Source organism: Balaenoptera ricei, chromosome 2 (genome assembly GCF_028023285.1).
Source record: "Balaenoptera ricei isolate mBalRic1 chromosome 2, mBalRic1.hap2, whole genome shotgun sequence".
NCBI classification, from domain to species: domain Eukaryota; kingdom Metazoa; phylum Chordata; class Mammalia; order Artiodactyla; family Balaenopteridae; genus Balaenoptera; species Balaenoptera ricei.
In genome coordinates this window covers 172941459-172955609 of record NC_082640.1, presented here as the reverse complement: position 1 = coordinate 172955609, position 14151 = coordinate 172941459, and the positions used below count along the sequence as shown (strand labels likewise).

General features: G+C 36.8%; 1 protein-coding gene across 9 annotated transcripts in view; it reads right to left on the bottom strand.

The window, feature by feature from the left end:
• ZC3H14 (zinc finger CCCH-type containing 14) overlaps positions 1-14151 on the bottom strand; it is a 38530-nt gene that overhangs the window by 14277 nt on the left and 10102 nt on the right. For 8 of the 9 annotated variants that reach the window (XM_059914780.1, XM_059914781.1, XM_059914785.1 and 5 more), the window contains exons 7-9: positions 13968-14128; positions 13485-13585; positions 12089-12244 (exon numbers count right to left, since the gene is read on the bottom strand). In XM_059914780.1, the coding sequence (XP_059770763.1) occupies positions 12089-12244; positions 13485-13585; positions 13968-14128 (418 nt within the window). The remainder of the gene's footprint in view (positions 1-12088; positions 12245-13484; positions 13586-13967; positions 14129-14151) is intronic. The other variant, XM_059914784.1, reaches the window with a different exon arrangement.

The following is a 14151-nucleotide window of genomic DNA, read 5'->3' as shown; positions in this document are numbered from 1 at the left end:
TTTTATCCTCCAAAGATGAAATTTTTGCTTCATTCTGTGACACTCTAACATTTAAATCAAAAAGATTTGCTTCCACTGTCAAAATTGCTGCTTTCATCCCTTTAATTTCACTGATATCAGTTGATATTTTCCTTAAAAGTTGGGAAATATTGTCTAGCTCACTCAGTGAACAAGAGGAACTTGTTACAGAACCTAAGTCAACTGGTCCAGGTGAAAAGAAAACCGGTAAAGATGGTGATGGAAACCTTGAAGACATTTTCATAAAATTCTCTTTCCTTCTCAGTATTTGGTAATTTTTCTTTCACAGCCCATTAAACTTTCATCAAAAATGAAAGCAATCACTAAGGCTGTTACTTTAAGAAGTATTAAAAGTAACATTTTAAAACCTATAAATTAAAAGATAGGACTGTACATTTCTGGAGTCAGAGCTCCAAAGTAAATCTGAAAATGCTAAACAAACCAATGTTCCCTTTGCTACAACTAAGAAGCCCTAATATGCAGGCCCCTGTATGCTGTTAAGTCTTACTTACAGCTCCTCTCTAAACAATAAACCCTATTATTACACACAAAATAATTCTGGCTTCTGATTGGCTGGAAGCAGACATGTGACACACAAAGAATTTTCTATTATTTACCTCATATGAGAAGGAGCACTGAAGATCTGAAGCATAAATTAAGCAATAAAACAGTATGACATACTTTATACCTGAATATGATGTGAACTTAATGTACTTTTGCCCCTTCATCAATTACCCATAATTTTCAAGCTTCAGATTATTTTTAAATTGTTTTATCTAGTATCGAGTTTCATTTCCCCTTGAAAATAGTAATAGGACAGTACTTGACACTTCCTTTCTAGGGAGAGGGCAGGGAGGGTAATTGGACCCATGATCACAGACAAATCTCTTTAAAAATATATGTGGTGATGGGACTTCCCTGGTTGTCCAGTGGTTAAGATTTCACCTTCCAATGCAGGGGGTGTGGGTTCGATCCCTGGTCGGGGAGCTAAGATCCCACATGCCTCGTGGCCAAAAAACCAAAATATAAAAGACGCAGTATTGTAACAAATTCAATAAAGACTTTAAAAATGGTCCACATCAAAAAAATCTTTTAAAAAAAATGTATATATATATATGTGTGGTAATAATGGAATTCAACTGTACTGATATAAGATATGGTGGAAATTTAAAGATAGGGAAAATGAGGACTTGGCCTTGGTTTGATACTAGATCATTATTAGATATGTGATTTTCTCCCATTCTGTGGGTTGTCTTCTCTTTTTCTTGATAGTATCTTTTGAAATACAAAAGTTTTTAACTTTGATGAAGTGCAATTTAACTATTTTTTCTTTGGTTTCTTGTGATTCTGGTGCCATAAGAAACCACTGCCTAATCCAAGCTCATTTAGAGTTATACCTATTTTTTTCGCCTAAGAGTTTTATAATTTTAGTTCTTACATTTTGAGTTAATTTTTATATATGGTGTAAGGTAAGGGTCCAACTTCATTCTTTTGCAGGTGGATATCCAGTTGTCCAGCAACATTTTTTGAAAAAACTGCTCTTTCCCCAATGAATTGTCTGCATCCTTACTGAAATTCAAATTGATCATAAGTATACTGGTTCATTTCTGGATTCTCAATTTGATTCCATTGGTCTATATGTATACCCTTATGCCAGTGCCAGTCCTGATTACTGTAGATCTGTAGTAAGTTTTGAACTTGGGAAATGTAAGTCTGCCAATTTTATTATTTTTCAATAGTTATGGCTATTCCAAGTCCTTTTCATTTCTATGTGAATTTTAGAATCAGCTTGCCAACTTCTACAAAAAAGCCAGCAAAGATTTTAACAAAGATCAAGTTGAATTCAAGATCTATTTGGGGAGTATCACCATCTTAACAATATTAAAGTCTTCCAATCCAAGATCACAGATGTCTCTCGATGGCTTTAGTTTGAGAAAGGTTGTTTTTACTTTAGTTTACTCACCAAGCCAACAAATAAGCTGTGCAAAATATAAGGCTGCAAGATGGTAAACACAACTCCCCACAGCCTCTTTAACAGAATTCGTATAAAGAACTGTAGCCTTTGACTTTCCAGTTAAATAGATGTCATTCACAGTTACAGAACAGAGAAAAAGTGCTGAAATTTATACAAGAATCTTTATTCGTTTCTCCATTACATCTGTAAATTAACCTAACTCTTCAAAATCTTTATACAGAAAATAATTTTCAAAATTTACAAGGCTTCAGAGTCACGTGGAATTTTTTAAGAGCACCAGCTAAGAGAGGACATGTATAGTCAACATCAGGAAGAGGGGCACCTCCCCAGCCAAGCACCACCTGCAAATCAGCTGGGCAGCAAACACAACTTCAGTGAGCAAAGTAGAAAAGTGCTCTAACGGGGGATGGGTCACAAAGAAACAAAATGCCTAAAAAGAGGCCATTTGAGGCTTCAAAGCCTGGGCCCTTCAAAGTTGGGCCCAGCCCAACTTTAGAATGCAAAATAAGCAAAGATCCTTCCATAGATTCCAACATCAATATCCATCAACAGAGGAAGTTCACATATTCTTGCGAAACCAGAGCACAGAAAGGTGAAAGTCAGCTAGTGAGTGGCCGAGCCGGGTTTAACATGCGAACGGTCTGTCTCCCTGAGCCCGTATTCATAATCACTAGATTATTATACTTCTATGATACATTAAATGGAACAAAACCTGTTACAAAGAAAATCATGTGGTGTGATTCCTTTATATATACATACATATATGCATATAAAAATACAGATAATTCTACTCTATACAGAAAGGATGGACATGTACATACATATAAAAAACATGCCAAGACTACAGACGTACACCGGTCTGTAAATGCAGTGCTCACCTCTGAGGAAGGCAGTGGGCTGAACGAAGGGGGAATTTTCCTTGTTTTCTCTGAATATAAAAACTCCTCTTTACTAAGAGTCTTTCACAGTGATTCCAGTCCAACATGATATATTAAGTATATGCATTTACAGACTCTCCTTCTGGAGAGTCCGTAAAAAGGAAGTAAAGAACTTAAAAATGGCACAAATCCTTAACAACATATAGCAGTGGATTCCAAATTGGGTCTCTAAGAGGATCATCCACTTCCTCCACTGAGGTGGAGGACGGAAATATCAGAAATTCTACTATATTAGAAATATTTTTATCTCTATACTCCTTAGAATTCTTTTTTTACATGTTCTTACATATAAATAAGAGCATTTGAGTGTGCATATGTAAACTAAATACATACATTTAGCGTACACAATGAAAAATAATTTTAGAATACAAAAAACTGTATGGTCAGAAATCTGGAGATCCCTGATTTAGAAATGGGGGTTAGGAAGGGGATCATAGGAGATGAGATTTCAACCACCTCTGGAAAATAGAAAATACATGCACAAATACTGACCAAGCAAAAAAGCCACAAACGAGACGCTGGGAGAACCACAAGTAAGATGCAAGGCAGGAGTGACACATTCATTAAGGCAACAAATATTTACTAAGCTCCTACCACATGCCAGGCACTGTTCTGGGTGCTCGATAACAGCAATGAACAACACACACAAATGCACACGCACACACACACAAACAACCCTGGTCAAAGAACTTATATTGTGGTGGTGAGGGGAAGGAGATGAGTCTCAAAAACAAACAAATAAAATACATTTTATGTTGATGATATTTAAAGCTCCAAGTCTGGATAAAAATATCCGAACTATGAAAATATAAAATATATATTAGATGGCAATAAGTGCTATGGAGAAAAATTAAGTTTTAGAAAAGGGGGCTGGGGGACTTCCCTGGCGCTCCAGTGGTTAGGGCTCCACGCTTCCACAGCAGGGGGCACAGGTTCCATCCCTGGTCGGGGAACTAAAATCTCACATGCCACATACCGCGGCCAAAAAAAAAGAAAAAGGAAAAGAAAAAAGGAAAAGTGTGGTAGGGAGTGTGGGGCTCGGGAAGGCCTCACAGAGCTGAGCAAGCTATGTGGACATCTGGAAGAAAACATCCCCAGTAGGGGGCAAAAGGGCCTCACACATGCTCTTGTCTGAATGCTCTGAAAGAGAAACACACCAAGTACGTCTGGGGAAGAGCAAGGAGAACAAAGCAGGGGATAGGTAATGAGATCAAGGAGGGCTTTTTTTACTTGGAGTGTAACAGAGGGTCAACAGAGGGTTCTGAGCAGGGGAGTGCTGTGATCTAATTTACAGCTTGAAAAGATCACTCTGCTGCTGTGTGGAACAGACAGCAGAAGGGGAAGTTTGAAAGACCAGTAAGACACTATTGCAATAATCAAGGCAGGTCATGGATGATGGCTTAGACTAGGATAATAGAGGCAGAGGTATAAGGGGTGAGTGAATTTTAATATATTCTGAAGGTAGATGATGATAGGATTTGCTAAAGGTGGAAGGAGGGAAGGGGGAAAAAAGAGGGGAGGAAGGAAAAAGGAGGGAATGAAGAAGGAAAGGAGAGAGAGAGAGAGAGGAAAAGAAAAATGGCAGTAAGTTTGAAAGAAAGAATAGCACAGGTTTCTGGCCTGAGCAAGTGGAAAGGCTGAGCTGCCATTAACTAAAATGAGGAGGACTGCAGGAAAAACAAACTGGAAGGGAAGATGTTAGCAGTTCGCTTTTAGACAAGTTTAAAAGGATTTATTATACATCCAAGAAGAAATGTGAAGTAGTTGGATAGGAATTAGGAATTCAGGTACAAGGTCCAGGCTGGAGATAACTAATTTGGGAGTTGACAGTGCTGAGATAGAGGTATTTAATCTAGATGAAATGAACAAAGGGGCACCCAATGGTGAGAGGTTGGAGCAATGAGCAAAGATTTCAAAGGATGTGAAACAGAAAACAAGCTTTTCCAAATGGTATAGGCACAAACATTTAAAAGATAAAATTTTTTAATTTTTAAAAAAATACTCTTTTCTAAAGAAACTCAGCAAATGATATGGGGAGAATCTAGGCAGCTAGTGGGAATGTCTAAGTGCCCCCCAGGGAAATTCCTCTGCAATTTCAAGACCAATAAAGCAGCTCCTTATCTGCTTTATTTAAAACAAAACCTGCCCACGGTAAAGCTTACAGCCCATGCCACAACACTAGGTAAGTCTTCATACTGCCTTTTCTTACACTAGTAACCACGTGTCCAGACTTCTTAAAAAGAGCCTGCAAATGAAAGTGCAAAAACACCAAACAAACACTGATAGAAAACTATCCATTAGGGAACAAAAGAGAATTCTCTAAAAAAAAAACCCCAAAAAAACTCTTATTATGTTCTTCAGACAAATTTGAAATGATCCTGTATTCACAAGATACTATGAAAAACAGAACAAGAGAGAGCTTGTGGAAATTTAAAAATATGCCTGTCTTAAAAAAGAAAAAATAGGGGGACTGAAGAGAAAGTCAAGAAAATATTCCAGAGTAGAACAAGATCAAGTTAAAATTGAGGAGAGAAAAGGGAGAAAAATCAAGGCAGGAAATTTATCATCCAACTAACAGAATTTCCAGAAGAAGAGAACAATGAAAAGAAAGAACGATTTTTTAATAGCAATAATATAAGAGAATTTCCCAGACTGAAAGCATGGATTTTCAAATTAAAAGGGTGCACAGGGTATCCAGCCCATAAGTAACTAACTAGTACCTAGACTTATCACAGTAGATTTCAGACATCAAGAACACGTAAGAGTAATAACCTATAATGGAAAAGAATCTGAAGAATGTGTGTGTGTGTGTGTGTGTGTGTGTGTGTGTGTGTGTGTGTGTGTGTATGTATATAAATCAATCACTTTGCTGTATACCTGAAACACTGTAAATCAACTATACGTCCATTAAAAAAAAAACAAAGACAAAAAAACAAAACACCACAGAGAAAATCCTAAATATCCCCAGAGGAAAAGCCCTAGTATTAATAATGGAATAAGAATCAGACGGGCTACCAACTTCTCAGCATAAACATTAGAAGCCTCAAGATAATGAAGTCACGCGTTCAAAGTTTTTTGAGGATCAGAAATCTGTACCTAGTTGAAGTATCAATCAAATACTTTCAATTTCTAAGGGCTCAAAAAATTTACCTCCCATAGTTTTTCTTAAGTTTCTTCATGATGTGGTGACAAAACAAAAGACTATACTGAGATCCAGGAAATGCAGAGCAAACTCGGGGGAGGAGTAAATCCTGGGATGACAGCCTTGAACCAGACCTAGAGAGCAACCAGTGGGAGAAGCAGAAGAGGACAGAGGCTCTAGGAGGAAGGTACCTAAGAAAAAATGGAAACCCAAAGATTTAATAGTATAAAATGATAGACCTTCAGACTATAATACAGGTAGGCAATGCAAGAAGGGGAAAAAAAAGAAGAATCAAAGAAAAACAAAACACTGTACGTAAGGAGAAAAATGTAAACAACTCTAGGGAACCCCTAAATGAAGAACTCTAGAAGATGATGTAAACTTGGCCCTGAGAAGTATTTTGAGTCTTAATGATTTAAACACTGCTTACTGGTTCTCTACTTTTACAGCGAACCTACAAAGCATGGTAACTGTAACTAGAAAAACAGAACAAAATGTAAATTAGATCTTCAGCAATATAAAAGTAAGGGTGACAGAATTTAGAAAGTGGGGGGATGAGAAAAGATGTATAAGAATTAAAGGACATAAATATCTTTATCTTTCAGGAGTCAAAATATACTGATACAGTTAATCAGACAAGAAATAGGTGTATTACTTAAAATTATAAAAGTAATCAGTAGACGAACTAAAAATAGTGAATTTACTACATGGGCTTGGAGGCAAGGAAAAGTGAGAGTTTGATACTGACATACTGTAGCAAGAAATCAAAACATAACATCTATAGTTGGTGAATTAAGAAACAGTGGTATAAGCATATTATTACAGACATGAAGAAAATGAAAGAAAGTCATAAACAGAAGCATTTAAAAGTGGTGGCCTCCAGGAGAACCAGTGTGGAAAATAATGAAGCAAAGAATGTTACTTGTTATTTTAAATTGTCCTATACTACTTGATTATTTTCTAATCTATCAGCAGGTATTACAATGATTTGTTTTGTTTTTCCAAATTTTCTATGGTGAGCATATATTTCATAATGTACCATATTTTACTTTAAGTATAAAATTTTATTCAACATATACCAAATAGAAAAAATAAAAGGAAATCCATGCCTAGACACATTGTAGTGAAACTGCAGAACATCAAAAACAGAAGATCCTGAAAGCAGCCAGAAAAAGGACAGATCACCTACAAAGGAACAACAGACAATTAGAATAACAGAAGTCCACTCAACAACCATGGAAGCCAGAAGACAATGGAATAATATAAACAAGGTGCTGAGAGCAAATAACTCTTGTTAACCTAGATTTGTGTATGCAGTAAAGCTAGCTACTGCACACGAACAAGGAGAAATGAACACTCTTGTAGGTGAACAGACTCTTGGGGAAATTTACCACCAACAGACCTGTTCTTAAGAAACTCCCAAAGAATACACTTCAAAATACTTTAAAATATTGGAAAATGACAATCTCCAAATAACATTCAAGAGATATGAGGAAAAAAAAAAAACCAATAAATATGTAGGTAAATGTGAACAAACACTGCCTGGGTAAAATAATAATGGTGCCCAATCTATCCATTAAAAAAAGGACCAAAATGAAAACACTGGAAACATAATGTAAAGTCTGAGGGGGTAAAGACTGGAGCTAAGGTATTCTAAAATCCATTTACTGTTTGGGGATGGGGGCAGAATATTAACTTCTGGAATATTAAATCTGTATGGTAAAATTTCAGTGGTAACCAATAAAAGAACTGAAATAGAGTTTAAAACAGTACAAAATAAAGGAGAGCTGGGCAATCAACAACAATTACAATAGTGATTAATGAATCTTTAAAAAAGACAAAAAGGGTCAAAAAATGAAAGCAGGCAAATACAAACCAAAAAAGGTGACAGAAACTAGTCCAACTCCATCAGTAATTCTCATATATGTGAATGGTTTAAACTCATATAAAAAGCAAGCTCAGACTGAATTTTAAAACAGTAATCTAGCTTTATGATAGTTAAGAGGTATGTATGCCTAACAAGGTCAGAGAAGACTGAAAAATGCATGAAGCACAGATATATGAGGCAAATACTAACTAAATAGCTATATTAATATCAGACAAAACTGAGTTGAAGATAAAAGCATCATTTAGTACATAAAGGATTATAGATACAGATAAAAGGTTCAATTCATCAGGAAGATGTACCTTCCTGATTCAATTCATCAGGATAATTTTAAGTATATATGCACCTAGTTTAATAGCCACAAAGTAAATGAAACAAAATCTACCAGAAGTACAGAGAAATTAAGACAAATTTGTCATCCTGACAGGCAATTTCAAAACCCTCTCAATCACTGATAAGTAGACCGAAAACTCAGCAAGGTCAAGATCTAAACAATATTAACTGTAGAGCTTTGTCTACTAAATGCAAAATTCTCAATTCAACAATTAGAGTCCACTTTCTTCCAAAATGCACATGAAAGATGTACAAAACTGACTACCTTAAGTCTTAACTATTCTCATAAGAATATGTATTATACAGATCACATTATCGGACCACAATGCAACTAAGTCCATAGTATATAATTAAAAAGATTAACAGACAAAACCCAAAACTTCCATATACTATGAATTAAAAACACTTTTAAATAACTTATAGGTCAAAGAAGAAGATCATAATGGGAATTAAAGATAATTAGAATGATAATGAAAAATGTACATATCAAAATTTGTGACATGCAGCAAAAATGGCATGTCAAGAGAAATTCATAGCTTAAATGCTTACATTTGCAAAATAAAAAGGACAGGCTAAGATAAATTAGTAAGAAAAAATATAGATGGGTATATTAAAAATAAGAGCACAAATCAATGAAACAGGAAACACACCAAAAGAGAATCAATAAAGCCAGAATTGTTGTCATGATAAATCTTTTGAGAAGACTGACAAAACACACTTCTAATGACAGATTAACCCAAGACAAAAAGAGAAAAAGCAAAATATTGTGAGGTGGCTAGCCCAGTAAAAATACAGAGGTCAGAAAGATGAGAGAACACTATCAACAACTCATGCCATCACATGTGCATAGATTTTTAAAAACCCGTCACAGGGCTTCCCTGGTGGCGCAGTGGTTAAGAATCCGCCTGCCAATGCAGGGGACACGGGTTCGAGCCCTGGGCAGGGAAGATCCCACATGCCGCGGAGCAACTAAGCCCGTGTGCCATAACTGCTAAGCCTGTGCTCTAGAGCCCACGAGCCACAACTACTGAGCCCGCGCACCACAACTACTGAAGCCCGCGCGCCTAGAGCCTGTGCTCTGCACCAGGAGAAGCCACCACAATGAGCCGGCGCACTGCAACGAAGAGTAGTCCCCGCTCGCCACAACTAGAGAAAGCCCGTGCGTAGCAACGAAGACCCAATGCAGCCATAAATAAATAAATAAATAAATAAATAAATAAATTTATTAAAAAAAAAAAAAAAAACCTGTCACAGACAAAGCTACAAAACAGCGAGCAAGCACACTAATTAATGACTTCGCAGTGTGTCACTTCACGCTTGCAAACAGATGGTACCAGGAAGAGTATTAACAGTCCTCATCAGTAGACATACTTGATAGCTTTTCAGTTTTTTAACCTTTTACTTTAAAACAAAACGATGATACAGAAAGCCACACAAAAGTAAGGGTTTAACGAGTTCTTATAAGGCGAAACACCCTTATAACCACCATTCAGATCAAGAAAACAGACTATGTAAGCCACCCCACAAGCCTCCCTTCATGTACTCCAATATAATCAGTCCTATTCAAAAGTAACCACCATACGCCTTTTATAGTAACATCTACAGTTTGTGGTTTTATCACACAAGTGTACGTACCTAGACACTATAGATTAATCTTGCCCCTTTTGTCTTTTAAGTCTTTTAATCTAGAATTCTCAGGCTGTTTGACCTATACAGTGCCCCAGAGAGGGTACTTTCCCTGTTGCACACTCATGGTGCAGCAATTAACATATTCCTCTGGCCTCTGTACTTCTTGCAAGCTGACTGCTGCATCAGAGGCTTGATCCCTCAGGTTCAAATCCTCTGGCAAGACCAAGGGAGTGTTTTATTCTTTCATTGGAAGGCACAAAATGGCTGATTTTCACTTTAAAAACCATTTTAGTAGCCATTAATTATCAGTGCCTAGATTCATTAATTCACTGTTAGTTGGGAAAAACCACTATAATTCTATCATTATAATTCAGAATAATTTTAAAAGATGCTTCCTTCATCTACTATATCACAAGGGGTAGCAAACATTTTCTATTTTAAATTCTGTGGGCTTTATGGTCTGTTGCAACTATTCAACCCTGTGGTTGTAGTATAAAAGCAGCCATAGACAATACATAAATAAATGGGCATAGTTTGCTTCCAATAAAACTTCACTTACAAAAACAAGTACTGGGCTTCCCTGGTGGCGCAGTGGTTGAGAATCTGCCTGCCAATGCAGGGGACACGGGTTCGAGCCCTGGTCTGGGAGGATCTCACATGCCGCGGAGCAACTGGGCCCGTGAGCCACAACTACTGAGCCTGCGCGTCTGGAGCTTGTGCTCCACAACAAGAGAGCCCGCGATAGTGAGAGGCCCACACACCGCGATGAAGAGTGGGTCTCACTCGCCATGACTAGAGAAAGCCCTCGCACAGAAACGAAGACCCAACACAGCCAAAAATAAATATAAATAAATAAATAAATAAATAAACAAGTACTAACTCCTATACTACTTTGATACCCAGTGTTACCATCCTTAAAGGAAAGACAGCATAAATGCTCAATTATTTTATTTCTCTGGTCTTCAAGACAATGAATTAGTATCTATTATCCTCCGAAAGGACCAATTAAGGGTTTACTAAAAAATGCCATCATGAAATCACAGATTCAAAACTGTCTGACAGACTTCAATTCACTGCAAATCCTTACTAAAGCTCCAATCCCAGTTTCCAACTACTCTTCACAAATTGGCCCAATTAGTGCCTACTGGCTACTTTAACGGTTTTCCCATTTTCAGGTCCATGATTTATTGGAACTGCACATAGTGCTGACGGACCAAATTGCACACCATAGTCAAAGACTTCTTTTAAAAAAGAGAGAAGAGACAAATATAGGATGGAATCGTTAAGGCTTCACAAAACAAGTAAATCTGAGATGAACCTGGAACAATTTAAAGGACACAGCTGAGGAGGAATGAAAAAATGTATTCCAGCATTGTAAAAGTATTAAGTCATGATGAGCATAGTTTTGGTGGGGTTTTTTAATCAGATCTCAGTAGAAGAGGAAAAGAACTAGACTCTTTCCTGATGGGAACAGAAGAAACAGGTTGGAGAGCAGTAGAGAAGGGCTGGGCAGGCCCAGGGACCAGAAGCTGCCTAAAGGCCAAGCTGATGACATCAGCCCTGGATAATGCATAGTAGGGAGAGAAGCTATAAATGCTCTCACAGAGGAGTCACATGATCAGAGTCACACTTTAGACAGGAGAGTCTCTGCAAGAGTTGGGGGTGGGAGGTTGAGAGAAAGGAAGCAGAAAGATCAGCTGGAAGTATGTCAGGCACAAGGGGATAAAGCAGTATCACTGGGACAATAAGGCAGTTCTGGCAGGTCAGAGACAGGATGCTCAGAGAGGGGAGATTTAAATATTTCAAGTTCAACAGAAGAGGGGTAGGATTAACAAAAAGAAGAAAAGGAAGAATGTAGGTATCTATGTATCTTTAAGTAGAAGCTTTCTAAAGACTGACAATTATTAATGCTAGGTGACTGGGTTCATGGGAATTCATTGCACTATTCTCTCCACTTCTGAGAACACTAAAAATTTCCCTAATGATAAGATTTTTTAAATTCTAAAAAGTGTAGGTATAGACTTTCCTCATGGTCCCTTATTCTATTTGGGGGCCTATTAAACCCTTTTCTCATAGTATAACCAACATTTCATAAATACCCACTGGAAAATATTTAATGCCTCGTGAAAAAGGTGTAATAGGCAATGAAATATCATTTAAATTATTACCTTGACTTTTGTCTATATTATCTCCTTTTGTTTCCTCTTCTTTAATGGGGGAACTTATTCTGGGGGCCCTGCTTTGCCCCTGGACCATTTCTGCTAGCAATTCTTCTTGAGAAGTTCGAGTTCTGGGGGCAACTGGAAGTGTCTGTTTCTGTGAGACTTTTATATAAAAAGCAAAAAAGATGGAAATCCAAATGAAGTAATATTTCAAAACTCAACAGTGAATATCATATTAAATATAAATGCCTCCTTGAGTTTAGAATACATGAGGAGTTAGAAACAGTTCATAGACACCTCATTTTTCCTTATAATATTCTATGACTTAGTTACCCATACTTATGTAAACAACATTTATACATTTTAAACTACATGCCATAAATACACTGCAGCACACATGTATTCATTTTTAACCAAATGCAGTCAGGGTTCTGCTTCATGGTTCTATAACAATTTCAAACTGTCATCTAGATAACCTAGGTGAAGAAAGAATTTCAATGCTCTCTCTCAAAAAACTTGGAATTATGAAAACTCTCCAATTACAAAAGCAGGAAATTAAGGTCACAGTGAGAAGTCTAAATTTCTCATCATTGTAAACACTCAATATTGCTGACAGACCAAAAAAGAGAATGTAAACAGATGAGTTGTTATGTCAAGTGTTGGCCTTTGCCTGATAATCCTTACCCTATAAGCCAAAAGCTGTTTATGTTCAGGGTTAAATTAGGGATGAGGAGAAGCAAGTGGACAGATGACTATCAGGCTCAAAGTTGCTAGCTTACAGTTTATTTCACTTTAGAAAGGGGTCACATAAAGAGATGCAAAGGAGAATAGAAAAGCAGAACAATGTGAAAAGAACAGTCATCAAATCCATAGCAAAAATAAAATTTAAAAATTTACAGTGGGTAATCATCACAGCTTATTAACAGAAAATTTTACGTATTGGCTATAGCACGTGGGGCACAGAGTAATGGGTTCTACCGAGGAAAGAAACCAAGCTTTTCATATACTAGACAAATTTTTCTAATTTCAGCCTCTTAATATTTTCCAATTTTGCTCCCTTTTAAATAACATAAATTCATATCTAATGTTGACTCTAATGCTATAAATATGAAAGTCTCACATTTATCAAAACTCCCTTTAAGATTTCCGTTATATATTTCACATACATTAGAAAGAGGGAGTAAAAGGCATTACAGTTGCTCAAAGAACTAAGTTCCACTGACAGTCGGGAAAGCTTCTCAAACTGGTCAAATCTCCTTTTAATCATTCTCTGAACCTCACCTTGGTCCTGACATCTGGCAGGCATCTTTATTTTATCACAACTTGAGGAGCAATCATCTATAGCTTACTCAAGACTTACAGAAATCTCTTACTTAATGTCAACATAATACATTTAAATTACCTGCAGAGTAGTTAGTTGTTTTTGTTACGGATTCTTGAGCTTCAGATATAGCCTTCAAAATTAGATTCTTGTTAGCTTGTTTGGAAGGTGGAAGTGAAGGTCTAAAAAAGTTAAGAAAGGTATTCTGATTAAATTTTAGATTTGAGTTCTTTACATGCTAGCCATCCATTATACCTTTACTACAGCCTTCTCTTAGGTTTGGAACAGACTAGCTGTAGTTTTTAGGAAATGCCAACTGGGTGAGAACCTTATAACTTTTTAAAATAATGAATTTGGATCAACCTTCCTCCCACCCATATTACAGTTTTTAATATTCTTTGCAATCTTCTCCAATTTTAGGCAACTTTTCATTAATGTGTTTCTCAAAAACCAATGGAAAAGTCTTACATGGTATTAAATTTATATTTTCATGATACCCTCTTCAAGGAACCCAGAAGACAACACCAGGCGATGAAAGATTAATGTACAGACATGTTCAGGTACCTCCGTTCAGGTTTCGCTGGCACTGACACACTGCTGGAGATGCTTCCTGTACGGGACCCACAATCATCATCTTCCTCCTCCTCTTCTCCATCATGACTGAATTTTTTTACTTTAACAACTGAACTTACCACAGGCAACTTTCTCTTCCGAAAGTTTTCTTCCTGCAATCAGATAAATTTCCACT